The sequence below is a fragment of the Equus przewalskii genome, chromosome X (assembly GCF_037783145.1).
Source record: "Equus przewalskii isolate Varuska chromosome X, EquPr2, whole genome shotgun sequence".
NCBI classification, from domain to species: domain Eukaryota; kingdom Metazoa; phylum Chordata; class Mammalia; order Perissodactyla; family Equidae; genus Equus; species Equus przewalskii.
The window spans coordinates 24146004-24164924 of record NC_091863.1 but is presented as its reverse complement, the minus strand read 5'-3'; the positions used below and the strand labels follow the sequence as shown (position 1 = coordinate 24164924).

At 42.7% G+C, this 18921-nt stretch overlaps 1 protein-coding gene across 2 annotated transcripts; it reads left to right on the top strand.

Moving 5' to 3' along the window:
* Window positions 1-292: 292 nt before the first annotated feature.
* Window positions 293-5639, top strand: NR0B1 (nuclear receptor subfamily 0 group B member 1). 2 transcript variants are annotated; one of them, XM_070605670.1, is made up of 3 exons: window positions 526-1247; window positions 1392-1731; window positions 5056-5639. In XM_070605670.1, exons 1-3 carry the CDS (start codon window positions 561-563, stop codon window positions 5298-5300), a joined length of 1272 nt encoding a protein of 423 aa, XP_070461771.1. In that variant the 5' UTR covers window positions 526-560; the 3' UTR covers window positions 5301-5639. The 2 variants fall into 2 exon arrangements, with proteins under 2 accessions (XP_070461770.1, XP_070461771.1); XM_070605669.1 differs by having other exon boundaries at window positions 293-1731.
* The last annotated feature ends 13282 nt before the right edge of the window (window positions 5640-18921 follow it).

The window sequence follows — 18921 nt, the reverse complement described above, 5'->3', positions numbered from 1 at the left end:
CTGAGATTGAGCATTTCTACCAAGTTCCCATATGATGCTGATACTGCTAGTCCATGGTTTATATTTTTCAAGGTCCCTGAAAACGGGATCTCTCCTTCCATATATAAAATATGTCATACAAAGTTTGATCATTTAATGAAAGTTTGCGAAGATGGCATAGAAATAGATTTTTTCTCTTTTAAGCACTCCTGCCCTCCCAATAAAGGGAGCAAATGAGAAGCCAGGGTTCAGCGGCAAGAGTTGGAACAGTGCCCCAAATACCTGCTCCCTCAGCTCTGCTCTCACTCTTCCAGAGGCAGGGAAGGGTGTAATGAGAGGAAGGAGGGAAGTGTGCAAGAGCTCCCATGCCTTCGTTCCTCTTTCCTTTCCAACCTTTAAGGAGCATCTGCTCCTTCTGAACCGCCGAGGTCACGGACATATACTCCGGAGCGCAGCGCCGCGCCCCCCTCCGCGAGCCCTTGCCCAGCCAGAGACGGCCGACGCGCGTGCGTGCGCGCTCGGTATAAATAAATCCCAGGCGCCGGCCGCTGGACAGAGCCAGGCTACCGGCACCTCGGGCCATGGCGGGCGAGGACCACCAGTGGCAGGGCAGCATCCTCTACAACATGCTCATGAGCGCTAAGCAAACGCACGCAGCTCCAGAGGCGCCCGAGGCGCAGCTGAGAAGCCCGTGCTGGGGCTGCTCCTGCGGTGCGGAGCCCTCAGTGGGCAGACAGGGGCTGCCGGGTGGGCGGGCAGTGGCGCTCCTGTACCGCTGCTGCTTCTGCGGTGAAGACCACCCGCGGCAGGGCAGTATCCTCTACAACATGCTCACGAGCGCAAAACAAATGCGTGAGGCTCCGGAGGCGCCCAAGGCACCTCTGGGGGGCTCGTGCTGGGGTTGCTCGTGCGGCGCAGAGCCCCCGGTGGGCAGAGAGGGGCTGCAGGGTGGGCGGCCCATGTCGCTCCTGTACCGCTGCTGCTTTTGCGGTGAAGACCACCCACGGCAGGGCAGCATCCTCTACAGCTTGCTCACCAGCGCAAAGCAAACGCACGTGGCTCCGGAAGCTCCGGAGGCGCGGCCGAGGGGCGTGTGGTGGGACCGTTCCTACAGCGCGCAGAGGCTGGGGGACAGAGAGGAGCAGCCGGGAGGGAGAGCAGTGGCGCTCCTGTACCGCTGTGGCTTTCACGGTGAAGACCACTCGCGGCCGGGCAGCATCCTCTACAACATGCCCACGAGTGCAAAGCAAACTCAGGCGGCTTCAGAGGTGCAGCAGGGGGCCCCCTGGCGGGACCCTTTCTGTGGCGCGCAGCGGCGAGTGGCCCTCAAGAGTCCACAGGTGGTCTGCGAGGCAGCCTCCGCGGGCCTGTTGAAGACGATGCGCTTCGTCAAGTACTTACCCTGCTTCCAGGTGCTGCCCTTGGACCAGCAGCTGGTGCTGGTGCGCAGCTGCTGGGCGCCGCTGCTCATGCTGGAGCTGGCCCAGGACCGCTTGAACTTCGAGACGGTGGAGACCTCGGAGCCCAGCCTGCTGCAGAGGATCCTCACCACCAGGCGGCGGGAGACGGTGAGCGACGAGCCGCCGCCCCTGCCCACGCTGCAGCCACGCTTGGTATCGCCGCCAGAGGCCGACCATTTGCTGTCGGCTGCTCAGATCCAAGCCATCAAGGGCTTCCTTGCCAGGTGCTGGAGCCTGGACATCAGTACCAAGGAGTATGCCTACCTCAAGGGGACCGTGCTCTTTAACCCGGGTAAGGGGGTTAGCCTTGGGCTCTGGATTTTCTCTGGTCAGAAAAGCATTGGGCAGTGCCTACTCTGGGCACAGGCACTGAAAAGTTTTCAGTGGTCAGGGGACTACAGGGGCACAAGTGAAAAATCGCGACTAACTCAGCAGAGTTAGGAGAGCTCCAGAAACCACTTCTCGTGGGTGGGCTGCTGCCAGAAACTCAGCCAAGAGGAAGGGGGTTGTCTGTTGAAGTTTGTCCTTACCTCTCTAGACCTTTCTGTTACTACAGAAAAGTTTGTGCTTTCAAGGGACGTGACTCTTCCTTCTCCTCTAGCCTTTTAATCCAGTAGCATAGCTTTAAATAAAGTTTGTGTTCACTGCAAATTCTGCAACATCTTTCTGAAACCCAGTTCTGAAATTTACGAGAACCTTTTTGTTGGAGGAAATCTGTTCGGGCTGGCAAGAAAGGAAACATTTGTTAAGGACTCAGAGAGAGACCATCCTCTGGGGACAGTGTCAAAGAGGACACTGGACTTAGTGTTTCATGGATCTGCCTCTGAATGGTCATGTTTATGGTCCTAAGCAGCTGGACTATCTTATCCTCCAAGTGTCTGAGTATCAGGCTAGCAAAGGGGCAGGAAAAAAACACACTAGGGACTCGGAGCAGGAGCACTGTATTTTAGAGCTTGAAGAGGCCTTGGAGACTTAATCTACCCCCTCTGCCCGCCGCCTTTCCTCCACCCCATTTGCAGGTTAGGTACCCTAGTCCCAAGTGACCTTACTCTACAATAAATGGCCAGTGAGTTGTGGAGCGTGGGTTTCCTATCTCCTTGGTCCAATGGGAAGTCTGATGTGCCACACTTTCAGGTTGTCTGTTGAGTGCTGGACACTCTACCCCATACAGAGCAACCAAATCATAGAAGAACATCTCTCTGGATAGTCCAACACCTAGTCTTGAGTGTGTCCTACAACTAGAGTCTTCTTCAACCAGAATCCTTCCAAAAGGGGCACAAGTGGGCAGGAAGTTTCCAGGCAGCTTGAGTTGGGATAGATTTTATAATGCTCCCTCTACATCCTTTTTTCCTGACACCAGGAGTCTCAGGTTGTGTCCTTGCCTCCTGCCTACCATTTTTTGAAGGGGTATAGAGCTGTATTTAGTGGGATAATAATTCAGTCAGATCTCACATTTTAGGACCTAGAGACCTCAGCTCATCCCAGTGATCATTATAGGTCACCTTTTGCTTGTATCATTGTTCTCCAAACTTGTCTGTGCATGAGAAACACTTGGGGGGCGTGTTCAAGGTCTCTCCAGGACCCTTCTCTAGAGATTCTGATTCAGTAGCTCTGGTCCAGGGTCTGCAAATCTGCTCTCATAATAAGTGCCCTACGTGGTTCTTAAGCTTATTTGGAAAACAGTGTTTTCTTGCTCCTTCAGTGTTGTTAAACATCTATCATGTGCCTTGTTCCAGCGGAATACAAAGGTGAGACAGGGGCTCGGCTTCCAGACGTTTACATTACAGTTTCCCTGTTTTCCTCTACCATTTTGCATCCTTTTGTCACACACACACACACACACACACACACACACACAATTTCCCTTATTCTCCCTCTGGTTTTCTGAATCCTCTCTCAATATGAGTTTAACCAGCTAATCAGTGTATTTAATCAGCTAAAATCAGTGTATTTTAAACACAAACGCATCTGCATTTGGGGAAAAGTAATGCCTGCTAAGTGTGTGGCCTTTCTTTGCTGTTTATCCTTTTGTATCACCTGATCTTCAAATATTTTTCTTCTTTTACTGTGGAGTCCATCTATCCACCGTTTCTCTTTTCTGAATTTACTATGAAGGCAAGTCTTTTTTGGGAGAGGGTAAGCCACTTTTGGGGGGGTAGGAAAGGAGGGGTGTGGTATGAAAGCAGAGAAAAGTGATGTGAAGTTCACAAGATGAAATTTTAACGAGCCATGAATTTAGACGTGGAGGAACTTCAGATTTCTGGTGGAGTTTCATGAAAGTCTCTTCTTACCCTCATCACTGGAATTCAAACACAAGAAAAGTGGGTCTCGACCCTGAACAACGAGCTGTGGGTAGTAGGGGATGTTAAACGTGGACTGGGGTAATCGGAATTGGAATATGGATTGGAGATATTGCTTTCTCATTTTATCAGATTTGATATTTACCTGTAATAGGAAGGACTTGCCTATTGCCACTATTTTTTAAAGAGCCCCGACTGGTTATGCTACTCTATGATGATTAGCATGGTGTTTTAAAATTACTTTTGTTGGATTTTGTAGAAAAAGGGTAGGAAAATGATTGCAATCATTGACATCATTTAAACAGAAAAGTAAATTGGTAATTACTAAAATATAAGTTAAAGAACTTTACAGTAATAGTACTATCATGGAGGATCAAAGGACTTTTAAAAGCAGCCTCCTCTTACCATCTTCTTTGTAAAACCTCTAGGCACTTAATCTTTCCTGCATTGTATTTCATTCAAGTTTACTTGGGTATTACACTGTACTGCAAGAAGGTCATGCTTTCTCTATTTGAAAGGTTACCTTTGAACCATGTTGCAATCAATGATGTTTTCATGTTTACTTTTTAACCTTTTAATGGCTGTAAGACAATGCTTTCAAAGACCTTACTTTAAAATAATATTTAAAAGAGGCTTTTGCAGTGCTCATTAGAATCATTTTTTTTTCAAACCTACGCCCATACAGAAATGGTACAATGAGCTAAGTGGCCAGTGTTATCTCTTACATTATTTTGGGACTCTAGACTAAAATCAGCCTGCAGGCAAATAATTAAAATAAGACTCGTGAGTCAGTTTGTGGCTATGAAGTTTACCACCATTGGTTGGATAATCATTATAATGGTGGAAAATTCAAGGGAGGATGGTAAAATATTTGTCATCTGGCAAAACTTCATGTCATTATACAATGGTATGTTTCCCATAGGTAAAAGGTAAAGTACTCACTTTTGAAATAATTTGTATTTCTTCATATTTGCACAAATAGTGAACCGGAACAATGATTCATTAAACTATATTCTGTCATATTGAATTGTGTGCATTTTTTGGTTCCGAGCCAGCAGTTTTTAAATGCGAGGATGCAAACAGTGAATATTAAATAAGAATGATTATATGATGTTTCATTCTTGAAAGCGTAGCTTCTGAAAACTTAGAACCAGTTTTGCATTTTATCCTTTCTCTAGAAAGCCCTTTTAACCAGGAAGCTTGAGTGCTTGTTTAATTTGTGAAGGGGCAGAAATGGCTATATTTAAAAGCAAGCAAAGGACCCTGTCAGTGAACTGTTTATAACAAATAGATTTTTTTCCCTTTTTCTCCTCTAGACCTGCCAGGCCTGAAGTGCGTGAAGTACATCCAGGGACTTCAGTGGGGAACGCAGCAGATTCTCACCGAACACATCAGGATGACACACAGGGGGCACCAGACCAGATTCGCTGAGCTGCACAGTGCCCTCTTCCTGCTGAGATTCATCAATGCCAATGTCATTGCTGACCTGTTCTTCAGGCCCATCATTGGCACAGTTAGCATGGATGATATGATGCTAGAAATGCTCTGTGCGAAGTTGTGAAGGCATGTGGGTCACACAAGTGCAGTTCACCAAGAAGGAAAGATAAGGAGCTGTGGGCAGAAGAGTGTAAAATAAACTTTCTTATTATTTTTACATGCATAGTATTTTTGTATTCAATTAAAGAAAAACTTTAGTTACAATTAGAAAATCCTCTGTTCCATATTGTTTTGTTGTGAAGGGAAACATTTGCCAACAGGTAACATATCTCTGTACAACTTTAAGAGCAGAATACTACACTAATAAGCTATTTTCACAAGTTTAGCTACCCTCTCTTTTGAACCTGCTAAAATCAAATTTGTAATATTAAGATATAATAAATGTTAAGATGTTAACCATTAACTTGATTGCAAGAAGTTTTATCAGGGTTTAAGTAAGGCTTCAAAAATATTAAAAACCTAGCCAACATAAACAAAAATTATCTCTGTAGGTGGCATCATGACATTTAATATTATGACATGCCAGTGTTGGTGGGGGTTGTTTTGGCCTGATCTTCATTTCCACTGTCATCAGCTGTATGGAAGACTGTCTTTGTACCAAGTGGAGTCAAGTGGCAATCTGTGATCACAGAGGCACCTGAAAGTGAAGTAGGAGGTTTTCAGAGTTTCGGTTGGGGATTTTTCTGTACACAATAAAGTTCAAGAAGAAACTTAGATTCTAGAAGGAGGCATTCTAGTTCCAGAAAGCTCAATATCATGATAAACCCTTGATTATATCTCACCTTTTAGATCAATTATATATTGTAACTGTCACATTGAACAAGCATGGCATGAAATCACAGTGACTTTATTGTTAGCTACTGCTGCCCCTTTAAATGTAATGTATAGAACTAGTTATTCCTTGTCTCTGGGTAAAATTTAGGGTACTAAGTGTTTATTCACTTATAGGTAATAAATTGCCTGTTAGTGATTATACATCTAGTCCAGGGTAATAACCCATTGCAGGGAGTCAAACTGTCTTTTGTGCAGACCCCTTCAGCAGTCTGGTGAATCCTATGGATATCTTCTCAGAAGGAAGCTCTCAAAATAATGCAGCAAGTAAAATACTTAGGATTACAAAGGAAATCAATTATGTCAAAATATATTAAAGATGTTCAATTTTAAAAATATTTTAAAATGTATAGTATGTGGGCTTCTTTATCAACACTTTAAATAACAAACTAGTGGCAGGTCTCATATCTACCTTAATATCAAAGCAGTGATCAATATAATTGAAATTTCCAAATATCTATAATGTGATAAGAAAATATCTGAGATTTCCATTGGTGACTGTGATGAGGGACCCCTAAGATCACCACTCTATTCAGAGATTTGCTAGAAGATCTCATGGGATTCAGCATATAGTTGTGTTCAGGGCTAAGACTTATTACCAAGATGTAGTAAGGATATATAACCAGATCATAAGGAGAAGAGACACAGGTGGAGTCTGGAGGAATCCATGTGCAGGCTTTCTTTTTCTTTCTCCCTCCCATGAAGTGTCACACAGAGCACACTTTTCCCTTGCAATGAAAATTCAGCAACATGTGTGCCATATTTCTGCCCAGGCAAGCCCTTTGGGACTCAGAGTTCTGGGTTTTTATTGGAGGCTGGTCACATAGGACCCTTTACCTGGCAGGTACCAAAATTCCAAACACACAGAAAGCAGGTGTTCAACAAATAAACCCCGTTGTTTGCACAAACAGTCTAGCTACAATGAGTCACTCTTATGAATTAGGGAAGGGCAGGAACACTCCCCAAATCAAAGTTCTCAGATGTCAGTCAAGGGTTAACCTGGCATGCAGGCCATTCTATGGATAGCAGTTTCACTCTTGCTATGTTAACTTGTCTGCATAATCCACTCCCTCAGCCCTTGGCCAAGCTGTCTTTACAGAATTATTATCAGTAGGACCCCACACAGCAGGGTGAGGCCAACCTGCAGTATTGATCTCAGTTATGCTCTGTAGGGGTCCTGGACTTAGCCAGTTAAAATACATCCCATTAGCCACAAAGATCTGTCTTAGAAAGCCAGGTGGCTTCCTCCATAAGTTTCTCTATGAACCTTTTTTTAAAACCCAGCCTGAGGCATCAATTCAGGCCCAGCATAGCTCTGGCCAGCAGGATGAAGCTGGCCCAAAGCCTTCCAGGGCTGAGGCAGTGTCATGACGGTCAGGGCACACACCCAAGAAGTACAATCCCAGAGGGCACAGAAGGGCACACATGTCCCCTGCAAACAAACTGTTTACAATGTTCAGGCACCCCAAGCAGGACGTGCATTGGTCAGGCAGTACAGGCTAACAGGGCCCCCAGCGTGGCTTCCCACCATGGTTCCTCCTGCTCCAGGGTTCTCAGTCTGGTCCAAGCAATTCAGTTCAGTCCTTGCTTTCAGAGGGACCACCTGAGGGGGTCAGTTCCAAACAGTTCTCTCAGCGGCAGGAGTTCACGGCCTGCTGAGTGTGAATGGCATGTGGAGGTGTTCTGTGGGCACCGTGTGGGAGCTGGTCCACCCCTGCTGTCTCATAGTTGCACTGTCACATGTGATGTGGGCTCCGCAGTTCGTCTGAATCTGAAGTGGCTCCAAGCAGCTTGTGAAGGCAGCACAAGCATTTTTCTTCAGAAAGAGGGGAAAGCTTCCAGGAGCAGTTCTGAAAAATGAAGTTCATTAATGTCCAAACCCTGCCCCTGCACCTTTCCAGGTGCCAGAGTTGTTTCTCTGTCATTACCAAATCAGTTTGTCCCATTCACTAATCCTAACTTCACAATCTTTCCTAGTCATTTGGTTTTTTTCTCAGCACTTTCGTCTGGAAGAGTTGTGTGCAAGAGGGACACCAGCATTTCACAGAATAACATTTTTATACAACTTAGAAAGACACTTCATATTCAGGAACTGGTCACGGTGAAATCCTGATTTTTAAATATTTTTTAAAATGGGTTTACATAACCTCTCCTCCCCCCATGCCTCTTGTCCTGATCATTTATCCAGTGAGCAGCCTAGAAAAGATCAAGCCCTTTCTGGAGACACTGAATGATCCAACTGCCTTACTAAGGTGTGTGCAGCAAGAGGAAGGTGAGAGAAGTGGAGTCAGGCTGTCAGTCCATTGTTGCAAACTGCAGCTAATCTGGAAGGCAGAACACAAGCCAACAGCGGTGAGAGACACTCCCCTCCTCCCCAGAGAGGTTCCAGAGTCTGATCTACCAGCGGTTCGCTGAGGGGTCACACTTCTGGTGAGTGCCCTCCCCCAGCTTGCAGCTTTCAGCAGGAATCATGTTAGGAATGCAATCAGGCTCTGCATCGGAACTATGGAGCCCACCTGCAGCTCCATTTCAAATGTTCCCATTTGAGAAGAAGCCCTTATCCTAGGGCATCTGCAAGTGACCCAGCTGGTCCAGCCAGCATCCGTATGTTTTCAGAGCTAGGACCCTGCAGAGTGGTGTCCTAAATTTCCAGCCCATCTCAGAGTCTGGGTCTTGTTCATTGACCCCGTGCCTGCTCTCAGTTCAGCACAGCTCAATGCTGACACTGAACCAGCACATAGTAGGGAGTGTCAGGTTTCAGCTTGGAGTCAGGTCCAGGTAATTAGGATCTGTGAATTCAGTGAACCAAAAATGCCAATGGCTCTTCCTCAGCAGCAGTAAAGTTGAGATGCTGCAGGGCCAGCTATCTGTGTTCCAAGTCCAAGTGACAAGCAAGGCTTTCCGAAGCACTTTTCACCTTGTTAATCTTAGGGTCCAAATTGACCCATGGAAAATATACACATGAGGCCAGAAAATCATCAGCCCCTAAAGGGCAGAAATCTGATTTTACAAGAGCTCATTAGTAAAAAACCACTTTCTAAAATTCCAAAAGTGTATCTTCATCTGGAGATTGGCTCCCTATGTCCAGAGACTCCAGGAGGAACAAATCATAGCAAAAAATCATCAGTTTCAGACCTGTTTCCAATACTAAGAGTCTCAATTTCAATCCACTCACCTGTTGCAAAAAGCAAGGGAGCTGTGTCCCATTAACATGTTTTTTTTCCCTTTGTAGCTTTCCCTGGTTGAGATAACCCCTCTAGCATTTATTAAATTAAAAGAATATAACATTTTGCATCAATTTTTACCATACATCCAGATGCAATAGCCACAAAATGCAAAGCTGTGATTTAAAATTCCTTTTTTTCTTTCTCATTACAAGTATACTCAAACTCCTAGCAGTAAATTCCCTATTTACAAGGTTCGCATCACAGCTGCCAGCAGAGCCCAGCTGGAGTGCGAGGGGCAGGAGGGGGTAGCTGCAGCAGCAGCTAGGCTAAAGAAATGGCTGGACTGGTTTTTTTCTCTCTTTTTTCCTATGGTTTATCTAAAGCTCCAGCCCTGGGAACAGATTTAGCCTTTTTTTCCTCCCAATTAGAGGAGAGAGCAACTACAAACTCATTTTTATATTTGGGCCCTTTCTCCCCCTGCCCAGAGGAGGGAGAGAGAAAAATAAAGTCATGCGGCTGTTTTCCCCTCGATAGCCTGCATGGCCAAAAGCAGCTGGGGGATGCAGTGGGCCAGCTCTCCCAGGGGTGAATCTACCCTTTTGACATTCCATAGGTAATCTTTACCTCTGACAACAAACAGCAGCTCAGCTACTGCTTCCTACTATAGGTAACTTCGTAGCCACCCATGTACCAGGATTTCATCTTTCCCTGCCTCTCTCTCTTTCTTTCCCCAAGATAATGCTGTAACTATATTTCAGTAAGTTGGGGTCATTCCAGCAAATTCCACCATTGTGTTGGTGGTCCCCATGACCACCCCACATTCAAATATTTCTTACATGGTCTCACAGCACTTGCATGTAGTTGTAGTCACAGCTAAGATGATTTATAGTGATGTAGTGAGGCTACACAGCTGGACCAGAAAGGGAAAAGACACAGGTGGAGTCTGGTGGGATCCATGTGCAGGCTTCCTTATGATCTCTCCCTCCCATGAGGGGTGCACTCTTCCCCTTTCCTCCTCGCCCCTACAACAAAAATTAGCAATATGTGTGTAATGTTTCTTCCCAGGGAAGCCCATCAGAAACTCAGTGCCCAGGGTTTTTATCAGGGGCTGGTCACACAAGCATCCTCCATCTAGCATGTACCAAAATTCCAGACTCCCAGCAGGAAAGCAGGTGCTCTGCATAAGCCATGTCATTTGCACAAACAATCTAGGCACAGTGAACCACTCTTATCACTTACTGAAGGGTGGGAATACCCGTGAAATAGTAGTTCCCAGATTTAGCCATGGGCCAACCTTGCAAGCAGGCCTTTCTTTCTTTTTTTTTAAAGATTGGCACCTGAGCTAACAACCGTTGCCAATCTTTTTTTTTTTTTTCTTCTGATTTATCTCCCCAAATCCCCCCAGTACATAGTTGTATATCTTAGTTGCAGGTCCTTCTAGTTGTGGCATGTGGGATGCCACCTCAACGTGGCCTGACGAGCGGTGCCATGTCCGTGCCCAGGATCTGAACTCGCGAAACCCTCGGCCGCCACAGCAGAGCGTGCAAACTTAACCACTCGGCCACGGGCCTGCTCCTCAAGCAGGCCTTTCTAAGGATAGTGTTCTCAGGCTTGCCATGTTAACTCTTTCCTGCACAGGTACTGCTAACACTACTGTGTTGTGTTACCTACATTCATAATTAAAGGAGAGGCTAAATTTCAGTTAGAGGTTAATGAAAATAAATACGTAACTATCTTTTCCATTCAAGTTCATTGACTCCCTGATTTCTATCCACTGATTCCTCAAAGAGAACAGTCCATTGGTTATTGATTCAGGACCACGGAAAGTTAATAGCTCATTTTTTCCCAGTCTGAGACTTTTCCAAGTTCACTGTCTACCGCGGGAAAGCAGGGACTTCTAATCTTTCCTCCCACTTTGCAGCTTTAGTCCTACTTCCATATCTTGTTACCTACGTCTGCAGATGCCTTGCACAGGGTTGGAAGACGTCGAGGAGGAAGAGGGAAGGGGAGCAGAAGAGTTCTCACCTGGCCAATGCCAATCTTGTAGTTTTCGCTGGTCACGGCAGGTGTTCAAAGTTAACTCTTCTTCTTGTAGGTACTTGCATTGATTCTTGGGAGAACTTCATCCACATCTCCCTCATCCCTGATCTCTTGGGATCTCTCTCTTGCAAATATTTCGATGTTCCTTTTAGTCTTACATCTTCTTCCTCAGCCCCCAGATATCTGGCTCTCTCTCCAGCTCCTTCTACTAAGTCTTTTCACCCCACAAGGCAACACTTTTGGACAGGATGTAAGATAAAGCCATGGTAGCATGTCTGTGCTCGTGCTCTCTGTCTTCCCTCTTCTTGAAGGGAAATACTCATTTCTTTTGCTTTGGCCAACAGCGTAGGCTGCCCAACCCCGCCACCTCTTCTGTCTTCTGCCATTCTATGTTCCACTTAGCCTGTCTGTTTCCTTTCGGACTTCCAGGCGAGAGTCAGATACTAATCCCTGATGTTCCCCAAACTGCAGTGGACACAGATTAGCTCTACCAGTCATCTCCTTAAAGTTAAAATGGGAAGTACCTCCGCCACTCAAACTTTAGGGTGCCCTCAGCACACAAACAGCTCTCTGAAACATTCCTTTCTCCTTTTCAACTTCTATACTTTCATATGCTTGATGTTTATGAGGGAAAGAGAATCATTTGAATTTAATGGGTCCTGCATCGTGATTTTAAACCTCACTCTGCATCTTGTTTGTTTTGTGTCTCAGCAGAAACTTGAGACAGAATCCTATTTTAACATTTAGTTACTAATGTGCATTCGTTAATGTTCTTTTCCTAAACAGTTGAACCTATGATCAGCATGTAAGTCCAATGAGGGTCTTTTCTTGGCCTACATGATTTCAGTCTTTGTCTCGATTGTATAAAATTCGACCCTCAACTTCTTCTCTTTCACTTCCCTATTTTTAAATTCTTTTTCTTATAAAATAATAAGGGCAAAGTGCAAGAAGCTATTTAAATATTTCACAAACACTGTTATGGGCACACTAAGATGGCAAAACTTTGGAAATGCAACTGATGCTTGGCAGGTAGCAGTGTCATGAGAAAGCTCCAAATGTTCTCTCATTAGGTGTTGGATGAAAGTCCACATTCAGCACAGGAAAGGCAGTTCTGGGGTTCCAGTGTGTGCTCACAGAGGTGCTGATAATATCTGTAAAGATTGGTTTGTTTTATAATATTCTTTTAAATTGTTAATATCAGTAGGGAGGTTCACACCTTAGTTAGAATTACTAGATTTCTTTCCAATACCAATCACTAAGAAGAGGTGTGCTGAATCAATGGGAGTCTGTCTCTACTGAGGGAGAAGAGAACTTTTGGATTAATCTTGTCAGGGCATTTAGATCTGGATATATGAGGTTGGTGGAATGATGGAGGTAGGAGGGCAGATGAGAGGGCCTGAAAATAGGTACAGGAAGGTCTTTGAACAGAAACCATCAGAACTTAAATGCCTACTTAGAAATTCTTTCTGGGTGACTGCAGTGACCCCACTCTTTTGCTGCCCTCTTTTTCTATCATTGGTTGATGGTGCCCCCTGTAGCATTGCAATTTCTTTTCATTTTCATCTTGCAGTTAGATGATGTATGATGAAATATAGTCCCTAAAGTGAAGGCGAGTGAGATACTGCTCAGAAGAGAAAAAAAAAAAAAATATATATATATATAAAACAATAAATAAAGCCATTTACATATTCCTTAGAATTGTACACACAGGTATTGTCACATGAGTTAATAAGTTATGTGTATGAACTTAAGAAGCTACTGCTTAGTGTTTTAAAGTAATAATATGCAAGAGTTGGGCAGAGTTGTTCATTAGTTTTACAGGAGTCTGTCTGATTAACAGTGCCAAATTAGACTTTTTTTCTATTCTTGTCATGGGCTTCTGTATAAGTAATTGATGAAGTCTAACGCTGAACCTGATATTTTAGGTCAGAAAATCTCATCAAACCATATGCCCAAATTTAGATCGGAAGACTAAAAGTTCTGGCAGATATTTTAAGAGCGTTTTAAGTGGTTAGAGAAAGATGCGGGGCGATCTACAGAAAATAAAATGCAAAATAAGTAGAAGGAAAATAGGAAGGTAGAAAATAGCAGAGGTGGGGGACAAAATAAGCAGGAAAAGGGGAAAATACATTTGTAATATAAAATGAATTCCGATTTACTTAAAATAGTCTACATTGTTACACTGTTTGTTTTCCTCCTAATAAGTGTATACAAAAAACCATAGCATATTTAAAGTAAAAAAAAAAAAAAAAATTTACTGTGCCAAGCTCCGTTTTCAGTGTTTTTCACTGCTGGAGTATATCTTTCAATCCTCATAATAGCTCTACAAGTTAAGTAGTATCTTTCCAGAAGAGTAAGTCAATGCTCAGCGATTGGTATTTTTCCCAGGATCCCACACTGGCATAAGGCATGGCTGGAATTTGAAAATAGTTCTGTATGATGAGAGCATCAGAGTTCCTCCCACCCTACCACACTCTCTAATTTAGCTGCAGAAGCTAAATAGAAGTATTTGTGATACTCTATAGACTACATCTCACACACCTCATTTTTTTCATTAAAACAATGTATATTTTGTTTTATTTCTTTGTCAAATACTTTTTTAAAATTATGTAAAATACACATAATATTTACCATTTTAGCCATTTTTATGTGCACAGTTCAGTGGCATTAAGTAATTCACTTTGTTGTGCAGCCATCACCACTATGCGTCTCTAGAACTTTTTAAAAAATTATTTTGCTGAGGTCATATTGGTTTATAACGTATACATTTCAAGTGTACATTATCATATTTGAATTTATTTATAGACTGTGTTATGTATAGTCTGGTTTTTATCTGTCACCATACACACGTGCCTGTTTACTCCTTTCACTCTCCCCCCCACCGCTTCCCCTTTGATAACCACCAATCTGTTCTCCTTATCTATGTGTCTGTTTGTTTACCTTCCACAGATGAGTGAAATCATATGGCATCTGTCTTTCTCTGTCTGTCTTATTTCATTTAGCATAATACCGTCAAGGTCCATCCATGTTGTCACAGAAGGCACAACTTTGCCTTTTTTATGGCTGAGTAGTATTCCATTGTATATATATACACCATGTTTTTTTTATCCATTCATCTGTTGATGGGCACTTGGATTGCTTCCATGTCTTGGCTATTGTGAATAATGCTATGATGAACGTAGCGGTGTACATATCTTTTCGAATTATTGATTTCGTGTTCGGAGGATATGAACAGATATTTTTCCAAAGAAAATATACAGATGGCCAACAGGCACATGAAAAGATGTTCAACAGCACTAATTATTAGGGAAATGCAAATCACAGCTGCCATGAGATATCACCTCACATCTGTCAGAATGGCTATAACTAACAAAAAAAGAAATAAGTGTTGGAGAGGACATGGAGAAAAGGGAACCCTCATACACTGCTGGTGGGAATGCACACTGGTGCAGCCACTATGGAAAACAGTACGAAAATATCTCAAAAAATTAAAAATAGAAATACCATATGATCCAGCTATTCCACTGCTGACTATTTATCCACACCTCATTTTTAAATTCAGGTATCTAAGAGTACTTTGGTTTTTGACTATGGGTAAACCTGATGGTTCCTCTGTTGCCATTGTATAGTTACAACGAACACATTTTCCAAAACAGAAATTGGGACCCAAGCTTTTACAAAGAGAGTTTCAGGTTTGTACACAAGTTTATATGAAAATTTGTATGGAGATATGAAATGTAAAATACATTTAATTATATGTTTAACAAATCACCTTCATTGAAAAGAAAAATAAAGTCACATGAAATATAGTCCACTTGGAAAATACCAAACATACGGTTCTGTAAAACATCTCTCCTTTATAGCCAAATCTTTTTGATGCTCTCACGTGCAGCCTTTACCCTTACTAATTTAGTCACAGTCCTTGTTTAGCTAAGGACTTTGAAGCCATTTCATGCTTCAGTGCAGAAAGGTAATTAATGTTGGGATTTTGATGTTTAAAAACACACGTAGAGGATTTAATAACATTGATGTAATTACAATGCTTTAAGCGATTATTTCTTTTCTTACCTCCACAAAGTAATTGTAATAGAGTCTGATGTTACTGTTATCGTTGCTTTTTAAATTATAAACAAGGGAATTGCCAATGTGGAAAATGTATCCTAATTCAAATTAGGCATAACACCAGAATATTAAAATACAAGGAACCTTGCTTCCTTTCTTTCCAATACAAAATAAAAATGACTATTTTTAATTAGCCCAAAAACCACTGATATATATATCTGGTTAAATATTATGAATTATTTATTTGGAAGTCTTATAGGTGACAACATTTAAACCGTGGATGAATCATAAATCCCTTCTAATCGATTGGATGACCGATTAAATCTGTGGTTCCACAACTCACTTGAGAATGGTATTTCTCACCGGCCATACCGAAAAAACAAATAAAACTATCCTCTGGTTTGTAGACAGTTTCATTATTTAGTTTTATAATTATTGACACAGTATTATGGGGTCTGTACGCAGGCTGCAGATACTCATATGTGAATCGGATCAGTTTTAGGAGGCAAAAGCATATTCTCTTCATATTAGTTCACATCCCTTTTTTGTTTTGAGGAAGCTCAGCTCTGAGCTAACATCTGTCAATCCTCCTTTTTTTTTTTTTTGCTGAGGAAGACTGGCCTTGAGCTAATATCCATGCCCATCTTCCTCTACTTTATATGTGGGATGCCTACCACAGCATGGCTTGATGAGCGGGGCCATGTCCGCACCCGGGATCCCAACCGGCGAACCCCAGGCCACCAAAGCGGAACGAGTGCACTTAACCGCTTCACCACCAGGCCGGCCCCTATGCCACTTCTTATTGTTTTATATATATTCTACTTTACTCATTTGGGTTATCTTCTGGGAATCTAGGATCACGTGAGTTTATTACCCTTGATTGAGAGCATGAAAAAAACATATAAATGTTATATTGGCCACTGTAGTGAATAAAAAAACCTGGACTCCTAAGTTAGATTAATCGTAAATGTGAATGTGCCAATCATTCATTCTTGACTCTCAGCCCCAAATCCTCCATTCTTTGCCTTGTTTTGTGATATCAGAGGCACACCCTGTAAACATTTCTCTTTTGCCAGTGGCACAATGTTGGTTTCAACAATAGAAAAAACTTAAAGGACACTGTAAGGCAGTAACAGCAGGAAGACACTTTCATTCAGGTTCTGGTCCTCATTTCTTATTATTCAGCACAGGAGCCGAGTGGCCCTCAGGGATGAGCTCCAGCCAGCTGTACTCTCAGGCCACACTCTCCTCACTCAGTGGCCCACCAACTAGGATCTGTGCCCTATGGCAAGTTTCTTTGACCCTGGTGGTTACCTGTTCTTGCCTTCTTTGAAGAGATCAGAACCTCAGTCTCGAGGGGACTCTGCTAAGTTATTGCTCTTACATTGTCAACTCTCTTCAGCCTAGATACTGTGGTTCGTTTGTTTTAAAACTTGCTATCCCTAGACTCCTTAGAGTTTTCTTTTACCCCATGTAGTGTTTAACTCCCTTTCTTTTTTTGAGGAAGATTAGCCCTGAGCTAACATCTGCCAATCCTCCTCTTTTTGCTGAGGAAGACTGGCCCTGAGCTAACATCCGTGCCTATCTTTCTCTACTTTATATGTGGGATGCCTACCACAGCATGGAGTGCCATGTGATGCCATGTCTGCACCCAGGATCCGAACCGGCGAACCCTGGGCCGCCGAAGCGGAACATGCGCACTTAACTGCTGTGCCACCGGGCCGGCCCCTAACTCCCTTTTATTAGTTATTAATTCTTTGTTAATCTTCTATGTTCAAATTATCAGTGCTGTTTCTGTTTCCTCACTAGACCTTGACTGATATACAAGCAACCAAGGTCTAGAGAATTTTTTTCTAGATACAATGTACCAAAAATTTTTATAGACAAGGTTCACACAGTGTTCTAGGAAATATAAATTGAAGCATGATCTATTGTAGGCTGAGTTTCAATTCTGTGTAAATAAATTAAGGTCTACTTCTTTAAATGTTACTTAATAAATAGTAATAAATAGTAAAAGTAAAATAGTAATAAATAGTAAAAGCAATGGGTGATTTTCTCCTAAGGAGGAAGCTGAAAACCAGGGCCATGAATTTTCAGCCTAAAACATCTGGAGTTATGCTGAGTAGCGATTTAAAGAAAAATCAATCTCCTGGAATACACACAATGTACATAGAAAACCATGTAGGTGGGGCCTTTCCCTTAATCATCATTTAACCCACATGCCAACAAAATGCCAGGAAGTTACAATTGGCTAGATTGGGTATCCTTTGTTCTTAAAATACTTTTTCTCTTTGTATATAGGTAAGGATTTGCAGATCAATAATCATTTTGGTTTCAGCATGCAATTACATTCTCTTTGCTTGAGTTCCTCTGAGGTATACACAAGGCTTCCCGCTCTGATGCCACTATGAATTTGTTTTTCCGCTCTGATTTCGATGCATGCTGATGGCAAGTTAAATTGTGAAAAAGCTTAGTCTTTAATTCCATCAAGATGTGGATGCCAAAGAAAGGCAAAGACATAAATTAGATGGTGCTAGGAAACTTGAACTTGGCTCTACAGGAGATACTCCTATAATTTTTTTTTTTTGGTCTGGGTAGAGGTTGAGGGTATGATACAAGGATGCATGTATGACAGCCTTGTAAATTTGTCTGCTGACGGTTCGTATGAAGACTTGACTAGAGAAGTTCCATTGATAGGACCGAAGATAGAACAAACTGCTTTTAAGAGAGCCATTTATACCAGGTATTGCCTCCATCAAAATGGTAGGGGTCGTGTAAGCTCAGGCAAGGGCTTTTGGATCAGCGAGTAATTAAAGCAAGAAACTTTAGAGTTCAATTCAATCCAAATAATATATATTGAGTCTCTACAACATGCACAATACTGGGCCCTCAAGAAGCTTAAGATGTGATGGGTGGACAGATAGTTCACGCTGAAGCATTCCACGTATCGATGCTTTACAATGCCTGAACAATAATCCAAAGCTACTGCACTTCGACTGCGGTTGGGCTAGAAAGAAAACATTTCCCCTTATACCTTCCTTTTCTTCCCTCCGCAGTGAACCTGCAAATTTTTACCAACTATTTTATTCTAGCAAGGGGCAAAGTGAAGCTGGAGGTTGAATAGTTACGAAAAACTGTAAAAAAAAAAAAAAAAAAACTTGACTATTTGAAAATATTTAGATACTTGCCTCACACCCACTTCTTTTTCACCAGGAGACGCCCTTCATTAACCGTGAACTGGCAAATCTGTGAGAGACACAAACCTCAGAGCCAGGCCATTTAGATTGAATCATTTTAACCATGCTGTGTTGATGGCATTTTTACCATCACCAGCTCCTTTTTAATAGAGGACATTTATTTATTTAACAAACACTTACTTAGCATGTATATGCCAGGCATATCAATATATCCAAGGCTAGATTATTTGCCCAAATCTGAGGAGGCAAAATCCTACGGGAGGCCTTTCGTTGGTTAATGTCACCCTCCTTCAAAATACAGATGTGCAAAAGGTCAAGTGAAAGTTGTCTCTCTGCTGTAGGCACCCTGCACTGCCCCAGAGGTATTCATTTCATTTAACAAATTAAA

Coding starts and splice junctions, on each gene's coding strand:
- NR0B1 (XM_070605669.1), top strand. CDS start 561: ATGGCGGGCGAGGACCACCAGTGGCAGGGCAGCATCCTCTACAACATG. Junction 1,732..5,055: donor GACCGTGCTCTTTAACCCGG/GTAAGGGGGTTA, acceptor TTTCTCCTCTAG/ACCTGCCAGGCCTGAAGTGC.